At 43.3% G+C, this 11,116-nt stretch overlaps 1 protein-coding gene across 2 annotated transcripts in view; it reads left to right on the plus strand.

The window, feature by feature from the left end:
- The window catches only part of xdh (xanthine dehydrogenase), a 252,474-nt gene that overhangs the window by 179,690 nt on the left and 61,668 nt on the right, over positions 1–11,116 (plus strand). For both annotated transcript variants that reach the window (XM_051924248.1, XM_051924249.1), the window contains exon 25: positions 2,724–2,915. In XM_051924248.1, the coding sequence (XP_051780208.1) occupies positions 2,724–2,915 (192 nt within the window). The remainder of the gene's footprint in view (positions 1–2,723; positions 2,916–11,116) is intronic.

Below are 11,116 nucleotides of genomic sequence, written 5' to 3' on the forward strand. Positions count from 1 at the left end.
CTCAAAGCTTTGCAGTTCCAGGAACAGGGCAGTAAATTTACCTTAATGCAGTGACCACTCTAGACAGCAGATTTCATTCTTGTAGAACATTTGTGAGATGAGTTAAAGAAAACTGTATGAAGTAATGGTGCACCACCAGGTAAACTGTAATAACTACAGCACACATTATAGTGGGCAAGGGTCAGCATCCTATATTACACTTCTGGTACCACGTTAAGGCAATTACCTAGCAAATTACATTTCTGAGGACAAATAGAGGATAACAATTCTTTTTGGTGGGTGTGCTTAGCAAAGAAGGCACTCAGTGTATTTCAGTAGTGTGCTTCCTTTTTAGGTGCTTACGTGAATGACAGCTCAGGTTTTGATTTTCAGGTTTTCAGGTTTGATTTCAATTTATTAGATAGATAGATAGATAGATAGATAGATAGATAGATAGATAGATAGATAGATAGATAGATAGATAGATAGATAGATAGATAGATAGATAGATAGATAGATAGATAGATAGATAGATAGATAGATACTTTATTAATCCCAATGGGAAATTCACATTCTTCAGCAGCAGCATACTGATACAATAAATAATATTAAATTAAAGAATGATAATAATACAGGTGAAAAAAACAGACAATAACTATGTATAATGTTAAATATTAACGTTTACCCCCCCTGGTGGAATTAAAGAGTCGCATAGTTTGGGGGAGGAACGATCTCCTCAATCTGTCTGTGGAGCAGGACAGTGACAGCAGTCTGTCGCTGAAGCTGCTCTTCTGTCTGGAGATGATACTATTAAGTGGATGCAGTGGATTCTCCATAATTGATAGGAGCCTTCTGAGCGCCCTTCGCTCTGCAACAGATGTTAAACTGTCCAGCTCCATGCCAACAATAGAGCCTGCCTTCCTCACCAGTTTGTCCAGGCGTGAGGCGTCTTTCCTCTTAATGCTGCCTCCCCAGCACACCACTGCGTAGAAGAGGGCGCTCGCCACAACTGTTTGATAGAACATCTGCAGCATCTTATTGCAGATGTTGAAGGAAGCCAGCCTTCTAAGGAAGTATAACCGGCTTTGTCCTTTCTTGCACAGCGCATCAGTATTGGCAGTCCAGTCTAATTTATCATCCAGCTGCACTCCCAGATATTTATAGGTCTGCACCATCTGCACACAGTCACCTTTGATGATCACTGGGTCTATGAGGGGTCTGGGCCTCCTAAAATCCACCACCAGCTCCTTGGTTTTGCTGGTGTTCAGGTGTAGGTGGTTTGAGTCGGACCATTTAACAAAGTCATTGATTAGGTCCCTATACTCCTCCTCCAGCCCATTCCTGATACAGCCCTCGATAGCAGTGTCATCAGCGAACTTTTGCACATGGCAGGACTCCGAGTTGTATTGGAAGTCCGATGTATATAGGCTGAACAGGACCGGAGAAAGTACAGTCCCTTGTGGCGCTCCTGTGTTGCTGACCACAATGTCAGACGTGCAGTTCCCAAGACGCACATACTGAGGTCTGTCTTTAAGATAGTCCACGATCCATGCCACTAGGTATGAATCTAATCCCATCTCTGTCAGCTTGTCCCTAAGGAGCAGAGGTTGGATTGTGTTGAAGGCGCTAGAGAAGTCTAGAAACATAATTCTTACAGCACCACTGCCTCTGTCCAAGTGAGAGAGGGATCGGTGTAGCATATAGATGATGGCATCTTCCGCTCCCACCTTCTCCTGATATGCAAACTGCAGAGGGTCAAGGGCGTGTTGAACCTGTGGCCTAAGGTGGTGAAGCAGCAGCCTCTCCATGGTCTTCATCACATGTGATGTCAGAGCAACAGGCCGAAAGTCATTCAGCTCACTAGGACGTGATACCTTTGGGACTGGGGTGATACAAGATGTTTTCCAAAGCCTCGGGACTCTCCACTGTTCCAGGCTCAGGTTGAAGATGCGCTGTAGAGGACCCCCCAGCTCCGATGCACAGACCTTCAGCAGTCGTGGCGATACTCCATCTGGACCCGCTGCTTTGCTGGCACGAAGTCTCCTCAGCTCTCTGCTCACTTGCGCTGTTGTTATTATGGGTGGGGATGTTTTTCCTATGCTGGTATCAGCAGAAGGATGTGTGGAGGGTGCAGTACTCCGAGGTGAGAGTGAGAGTGGGTTAGGGTGGTCAAACCTGTTAAAAAAGTTGTTCATTTCGTTTGCTCTCTTCACGTCTCTCTCAATGGTGGTACCCCGCTTCGAGCTGCAGCCAGTGATGATCTTCATCCCATCCCACACTTCCTTCATGCTGTTATTCTGCAACTTCTGCTCCAGCTTTCTCCTGTACTGCTCCTTCGCCGCCCTGAGTTGGACTCGGAGTTCCTTCTGCACGCGCTTGAGCTCATGCTGATCACCGTCTTTAAAAGCCCTTTTCTTCTGATTCAAAAGGCCCTTGATGTTACTTGTAATCCATGGCTTGTTGTTAGCATAGCAGCGTACTGTTCTTACAGGAACTACAATGTCCATACAGAAGTTGATGTAGTCAGTAGTGCAGTCAACAACTTCCTCAATGTTCTCATTATGAGATCCCTGCAGGATATCCCAGTCTGTAGTTCCAAAAAGTTCTCTCAGAGTATTCTCAGCCTCCGGGGTCCACTTCCTGAATGAATGAATGCCACATGAGTACAGTATGTACACAGTATATTTGTAATTATAATATTAGTATGGTTTTAATATGAGGTTATTTACCTTTTTTTTTTACAGATAATGGAGAGAGCCTTGTTCCATATGGATAATGTGTACAATATTCCAAATATCAGAGGACTTGGCTATGTCTGTAAAACAAACTTGCCATCAAATACTGCCTTTCGTGGTTTTGGTGGCCCCCAAGGAATGATTACTTCAGAGTGTTGGATAAATGATGTGGCCTCTGTGTGTGGTCTTCCAGCTGAGGAGGTGAGTAAAATACGTTTATTTGTCAATGTGGGTGAGAGAAGTCAGGTTAATGTTACTTTTGATCTGCAAGTTATTTACTAATTCTGGAGAAAAGTAAAATGTTAGTCAAACCTAGGTCACTCATTGTGTGGAATTTGTACATTCTCTTTGTGTCTGTGTGGGTTTATGCTCCTGCATCACTAAGATGTTTGTTGAAGTTTAGTTGGTGATCTAGCCCAATGCCAGTTAGAGCATGAGTCTGCTCTGCAATAGAGTGGCATCCTTTTTAAGGCTGAATACTGTCTTGCACCCCATGATGCCACGATGGGTTCTGTTCCTCTTTGACCATGAATTGAATTATACAACTTTAAAAATGTCACAGAATGTTAAGTATACATTTTTCTCTCTGTAATCTGCATAGTTCTGCATCTTATTTGCCTTTAAATTAGCCTTGGTATGCATTTAAGATCATAACAGTGTACATCATGTACAAGTCAGTACATTCTAACAAGTAACATTTTATATTTATTTATATAAACTTCATTTGCTGCACATCTCTCAAGTTCTGCATTACATTTAGACAAGATATGATGTCACATCTGACATCTTTGGGACTCCACTTTAAACACTGCTTCTAAACATCTTAGATATCAAAAATGATCTGTGTAGTGATGCCATTTGTTAAATACATTTTATAGCCACTTGATAATAAATATTACAGCATTCAAACAAAATGATTGAGAGAGAAAGACCATATCATTATTTCTTTTGTGATGAAAAAAATATTTTATGTTCAACAAGGAGAAAAAAATATCATAAGTTCAATAAACAGAAACACATTCAGGAATCATAGGCAAACAAATTATAACCATAAAAGGTAACAAGAACTCCCACCATGAAACCCAACCCCCTAGCAACTTCCTAAATTCCCCTGTAAAAAGGGGTCCACATAGAATTAAAGTTACTGATGACCACGCAGAGCAGTAAGATAGGCCAGACACATGCAGTGAGCCATAAGGGAGAAAGAGAAATAAAAAAGAGGAAAATTAAGGACTAAGATTAATGGCATGGTGCAGACCCCCACCAACCAACTCTGAACCAAGGGCACAGTAGCTTGCCACTTTTGTATATTGGAGCCAAGTGATCTATTAATCTGCACTGCTGAAAGTTCAGGTAAGGTTAGATTAAAAAAAAGAGGATTTACAGAGTGCGTCAGGAGATTTCACTCAAGAGGCTAATACTGGTTTGTCAGAGATGGTACACAGACAGAATAGCATTTGCTGGATGTCTAGGTGGGCAGCACGGTGGCGCAGTGGTAGCGCTGCTGCCTCGCAGTAAGGAGACCCGGGTTCGCTTCCCGGGTCCTCCCTGCGTGGAGTTTGCATATTCTCCCCGTGTCTGCGTGGGTTTCCTCCGGGCACTCCGGTTTCCTCCCACAGTCCAAAGACATGCAGGTTAGGTCGATTGGCGATTCTAAATTGGCCCTAGTGTGTGCTTGGTGTTTGTGTGTGTGTCCTGCGGTGGGTTGGCGCCCTGCCCGGGATTGGTTCCCTTCCTTGTGCCCTGTGTTGGCTGGGATTGGCTCCAGCAGACCCCCGTGACCCTGTGTTTGGATTCAGCGGGTTGGAAAATGGATGGATGGATGTCTAGGTAAGAGAACAGAGGTCCATGAGAGAAGGGCTAAAATTATATCAATTGTTTTTGTTTGTTTGCATAGATAGATACCTCAGCATAACCTTTTAACTCACATTGACATGCTAATAATTACTCATTATATATGCTGCTGTCACACACGTGCGAGTAGGAGGCAGCTAAAGGGTCTGAGTAAGTGTAATAAAACATCCGACCGGGGGCGGCGGAGTATACTGACTGTCTTTCTCAGTTCCCTACAGACCTTTCCTAGGAAATCCTTCAAGGTTCCGGCGCCTCAGCTGACGTCACTTCCGAAGCTGACCCCTTTGCTGACGTCATTTCAGAAGCCGGCCCCTTTGCTGACATCACTTCCGAAGCCAGTCCCTTTGCTGACGTCACTTCTGGTTCCAGCCATTTTGATGACATCAGTTCCTCTACAGGCCTTTAAAGCCTCCATCTTGGGCTACTACAGTCAGTTCTGTTTTGGACTCTGTAATATGCACATCGTGCTACTTATTTCAACCCTTTTGCAGCTGGGAAAAACAATATACGGGTGGCTGCCCCAAACCTTTATGATGTCTTGGACTCTTGATTATCACAGCTGCACACTATAGATCCCTTTAGATAAACCCCTAAACTTGGCCATCATTACCCAGAATATTTTGCCTACCAAGCAAAGGGCTAAAAGCCATTATTAGTTCTGGGTTCAGGTAAAATTGCAAAGTAAACAGTAATCCATCCATCCATTTTCCAACCCGCTGAATCCGAACACAGGGTCACGGAGGTCTGCTGGAGCCAATCCCAGCCAACACAGGGCAAAAGGCAGGAACCAACCCTGGGCAGGGTGCCAACCCACCGCAGGACACACACAAACACACCCACACACCAAGCACACACTAGGGCCAATTTAGAATCGCCAATCCACCTAACCTGCATGTCTTTGGACTGTGGGAGGAAACCGGAGCACCCGGAGGAAACCCACGCAGACACGGGGAGAACATGCAAACTCCACGCAGGGAGGACCCGGGAAGCGAACCCAGGTCCCCAGGTCTCCCAACTGCAAGGCAGCAGCGCTACCCACTGCGTAAACAGTGATTAAAATTTTTAATTTTATAATCAAGGCATTTTCCACTTGAATATCAATAAACTTTTCTGTTCTTGTTTTGTTAATGTTTTCAAGACAAATTCCTTCTTTTTAAAATTATTCAAGAATTTAGAAGTGTCATCTATTAGATGAGGCATTCATTGAACAAATGGTATATAAACAACATCACAGAAGTTGCACACAGCTTGATAAAATGCATCTATATAGAGAGAGCATTACTGAATGTATAACATCAGATGGAGCTGGAGTATATCCCAGCAAGTGGGTGCAAGGCAGCAATCCCTGGACTGGGCACCAATCCATCATAGGGTGAACAGACTCACACATATGCACACACCACATGCATGGGACAGTTCAACAACAGTAATCCACCTAACCTTTTGTGGGAAGAAACCAGAGCACACCCATGGGGAGAACATGCAAACTTCCACACAAGGAGAACCCAGAACATGAACCCTAATTTCCTTACAGTGAGGCAGCAGCACTACAAATGAACCAATGGATAAAATATACAGTGCATCCGGAAAGTATTCACAGCGCACCACTTTTTCCACATTTTGTTATGTTACAGCCTTATTCCAAAATGGATTAAATTCATTTTTTCCTCAGAATTCTACACACAACACCCCATAATGACAACTTGAAAAAAGTTTACTTGAGGTTTTTGCAAATTTATTAAAAATAAAAAACCTGAGAAATCACATGTACATAAGTATTCACAGCCTTTGCTCAATACTTTGTCGATGCACCTTTGGCAGCAATTACACCCTCAAGTCTTTTTGAATATGATGCCACAAGCTTGGCACACCTATCCTTGGCCAGTTTCGCCCATTCCTCTTTGCAGCACCTCTCAAGCTCCATCACGTTGGATGGGAAGCGTTGGTGCACAGCCATTTTAAGATCTCTCCAGAGATGTTCAATCGGATTCAAGTCTGGGCTCTGGCTGGGCCACTCAAGGACATTCACAGAGTTGTCCTGAAGCCACTCCTTTGATATCTTGGCTGTGTGCTTAGGGTCGTTGTCCTGCTGAAAGATGAACCCGTCGCCCCAGTCTGAGGTCAAGAGCACTCTGGAGCAGGTTTTCATCCAGGATGTCTCTGTACATTGCTGCAGTCATCTTTCCCTTTATCCTGACTAGTCTCCCAGTTCCTGCCGCTGAAAAACATCCCCACAGCATGATGCTGCCACCACCGTGCTTCACTGTAGGGATGGTGCCTGGTTTCCTCCAAATGTGACGCCTGGCATTCACACCCCAGATTTGTGCCTCCCCAGATTTGTGCCTCGAGACAATCCTGTCTCGGAGGTGTACAGACAATTCCTTTGACTTCATTTTTGGTTTGTGCTCTGACATGAACTGTCAACTGTGGGACCTTATATAGACAGGTGTGTGCCTTTCCAAATCATGTCCAATCAACTGAATTTACCACAGGTGGACTCCAATTAAGCTGCAGAAACATCTCAAGGATGATCAGGGGAAACAGGATGCACCTGAGCTCAATTCTGAGCTTCATGGCAAAGGCTGTGAATACTTATGTATATGTGCTTTCTCAATTTTTTTATTTTTATTCAATTTGCAAAAATCTCAAGTAAACCTTTTTCACGTTGTCATTATGGGGTGTTGTGTGTAGAATTCTGAGGAAAAAAATGAATTTAATCCATTTTGGAATAAGGCTGTAACATAACAAAATGTGGAAAAAGTGATGCGCTGTGAATACTTTCCGGATGCACTGTATGTAGATACATAAAATGGTATTGGTAGTAATAAAGAGGGTAGGAATAAAGCAATGCACCTCAAAATGACAAAATCTAAGAGGCATTGTTTACAGGAACATGATTGAGACGGGAAGCCCCACTTCTAACAGGTTGAGACACACAAGGATACCAAAGAGGGCATGGGGCAAATGCTGAGGTTATACAAAAGGCAAAAGATATCAAATATGTTTACATTTATTCTATTTCCTAGATATAATGTGTGTATGTGTGTGTGTGTGTGTGTGTGTGCGTATGTATGTGTGTGTGTATTGTGAAATGATCAGACTCAATACACTCAAAAAGGTTTGGGGCAGCCACCCATGTATTGTCCCTGGCTGCAATGGGTTTTGAAAAAGTAGACAGAAGTGTCTTTGATGAAGTCCAAAAGTGAACTGACTTGAGGTTGTAAAAATGGCAGCTTTATATGCTAAGACCGGAACGGACCTTCTTCTGACGTCATATCCGGAAGTGACGTTGTCCTGGGCACCGGAACCAGAAGTGATGTCTTCAGGGATGAGTCAGACAGGTTTTCCCGCGTCGGGTCTGCAGAGACAACAGAAGAAGGTTTAACGCACACTGCTACCCCCTGTCCTGGCATGGAATTACCTCCACTTGGTCCATACAACGTCCTACTACTCACACATGGGTGACATGGCCCCTGCCTCAGCCCAGACCCGTCGGGTTGGGTGTACCTGTCCAAGAAGTTGTGGCACCAGGAAAGGGCATCGGCATTGGCCTGCAGTAGTACATCTTGGTGATAAACGACCAAAAACTTATATGGCTGTAGGTCTTAAAACCACCTCATGACACGCGGGTTCGAGTCCTTGTGTAAGGCCATCCACTGTAAAGGTGCATGGTCCATCACAAGAGTGAACTCACACCCCAAGGGGTAGTACCTCAGCTGAGTGTTCATCCATTCGATTGGCAAAGCTTCTCACTCCACTGCCGCATACCTGGTTTCTCAGTCCAGCAGTTTCCGACTCAGGTACATAATGGGGTGTTCCACTCCATCAACACTTTGGCTCAGCACGGCTCCAAGACCTGTGTCTGAAGCGTCCATCTGGATGATGAAAGAGATAGAAAAGTCAGATGCTTTCAGTATTGGAGCTGATGTAAGGGTCATTTTCAGGTCACTGAATGCAGTTTCTGTTGTATCATCCCATGCCATGTGATTTGGTTTCCCCCTCTTTGTGAGATTGGTCAAGGGCGTCACTCTCTCAGAAAAACGGGGTACGAACTGGCAATAGTAGCCTGTTAAGCCAAGAAAGGCCTGAACCTGCCTGTTGGTCATCGGATGGGGCCAATTCAAAATGCAAGAAGAAATTGCTTAGATATACACATATGAATCTAATAAGTCAACTAACTGGTCATCACACCCTATACACCCCTAATGCATACTTTAAAGGCTCTTTCCTGCTGGGGTCTAAATGAGATTAGAATTAGTGTTTATTCTCAAGTGGCAGAGGAGCAGAGAGGCCTAAGAAATAGAACAAAAAGAGGCGAGAGAGAGACTTTGGAAGGTGTTTTGAATTGAGAAAATGAGAGTCCCACTGTTATATGGCAGAGAAATGAGAATCAGTGTGCTTTCCACCACATCTTAAATCCTGCCTCAGTTTTTATGATGGCAATTTACATATACTCCAGAATGTTATGAAGAGTGATCAGATGAATTGCAATTAATTGTAAAGTCCCTCTTTGCCATGAAAATGAACTTAATCCCAAAAACCCCTTTTCACTGCATTTCAACCCTGCCACAAAAGGACCTGCTGACATCATCCTCTCATTAACTCAGGTAAGAGAGTTGACAAGGACAAGGCTGGAGATCACTATGTCATGCTGATTGAGTTAGAATAGAGAGGTTCAATTATTCTGAAGAAGGCTTCATAGTGCCCAAAAAAGTCCAGCAAGCACCAGGACCGTCTTCAAAAGTTAATTCAGCTGTGGGATTGGAGTACTACCAGTGAATAGCTTGCTCAGGAATGGCAACAGGCAGGTGTGAGTGCATCTGCACACACAATGAGGCGAAGACTTTTGGAGGATGGCCTGGTGTCATGAAGGGCAGCAAAGAAGCCACTTCTCTCCAAGAAAAACATCAGGGACAGACTGATATTCTGCAAAAGGTACAGGGATAGGACTGATGAGGACTGGGGAAAAGTAATTTTCTCTGATGAATCCCCTTTCGAATTGTTTGTGGCATCCGGTAAAAAGATTGTCCATAGAAAAAAGGGTGGGTACTACCATCAGTCCTGTGTCATGCCAACAGTAAAGCATCCTGAGACCATTCATGTGTGGGGTTGCTTCTCAGCCAAGGGAGTGGGCTCACTCACAATTTTGCCTAAGAACACTGTCATGAATAAAGAATGGTACCAGCCTCTACAACCATCCAAGAACAGTTTGGCGATGAACAATGCCTTTTTTCCAGCATGATGGAGCACCGTACCATAAGGCAAAAGTGATAACTAAGTAGCCCCGGGGAACAAAACATCGAAATTTTGGGTCCATGGCCAGGAAACTCCCCAGACCTTAATCCCAGTGAGAACTTGTGATCAATCCTCAAGAGGCGGGTGGACAAACAAAAATCCACAAATTCTGACAAACTTCAACCATTGATTATGCAAGAATGGGCTGCCATCAGTCAGGATTTGGCCCAGAAGTTGATTGACAGCATGCCAGGGCGAATTGCAGAGGTCTTGAAAAAGAATGGACAACACTGCAGATATTAACTCTTTGCATAAACTTAATGTAATTGTCAATAAAATTCTTTGGAACTTATGAAATGCTTGTAATTATACTTTGGTTACCATAGAAACAGCTGACAAAAAAGATCTAAAAACACTGAAGCACCAAGCTTTGTGAACATCAATACTTGTGTCATTCTCAAAACATTTGGCCACGACTGTAGACTGGAGTAATCAAAAAGTTACTTCTTTTAAAAGCCTTACAAATGATATTTCAGTTGAGATAATGTTTATTTTGAAGTTAGTTGAGGTATTGTTTATTTTAAAATTGGTTCACATCTTTATATCTGGTATTATTTGACATTAAGGGAGGTTTTCACCAATTTGGCGCTTATATTGGGACACACAGTAGCAGTATATGTGTTAACAGTTTTTTGACCGTTAAGATATTCATAATAAAAAAATCTTCTCAAATGAGTACAAATCTATACTAATAAAAGGCAAAGCCCTCACTGACTCACTGACTGACTGACTGACTGACTGACTCATCACTAATTCTCCAACTTCCTGTGTAGGTAGAAGGCTGAAATTTGGCAGGCTCATTCCTTACAGCTTACTTACAAAAGTTAGGCAGGTTTCATTTCGAAATTCTACGCGTAATGGTCATAACTGGAACCTGTTTTTTGTCCATATACTCTAATAGAGGAGGTGGAGTCACGTATCGCGTCATCACGCCTCCTACGTAATCACGTGAACTAAAAACAAGGAAGAGATTTACAGCAAGAGTCAAACGCGGGAACGAAGGTAAATGACGTTAATTTTTGAGTGTCTTTTAATACTGTGTAAGCATACATATTAACACATGTGCAATTAAACGTGTGCATTTACGGGGTGATTTCTCAGGCTTAAAAGCTCGCCTTTTATCAAACACGGGAACAAAGGTAAATAACGTTAATTGTTGAGTGTCTTTTAATACTGTGTAAGCATACATATTAACACATGTGCAATTAAACGTGTGCATTTATGGGGTGATTTCTCAGGCTTAAAAGCTCGCC

Source organism: Erpetoichthys calabaricus, chromosome 3 (genome assembly GCF_900747795.2).
Source record: "Erpetoichthys calabaricus chromosome 3, fErpCal1.3, whole genome shotgun sequence".
NCBI lineage: Eukaryota > Metazoa > Chordata > Cladistia > Polypteriformes > Polypteridae > Erpetoichthys > Erpetoichthys calabaricus.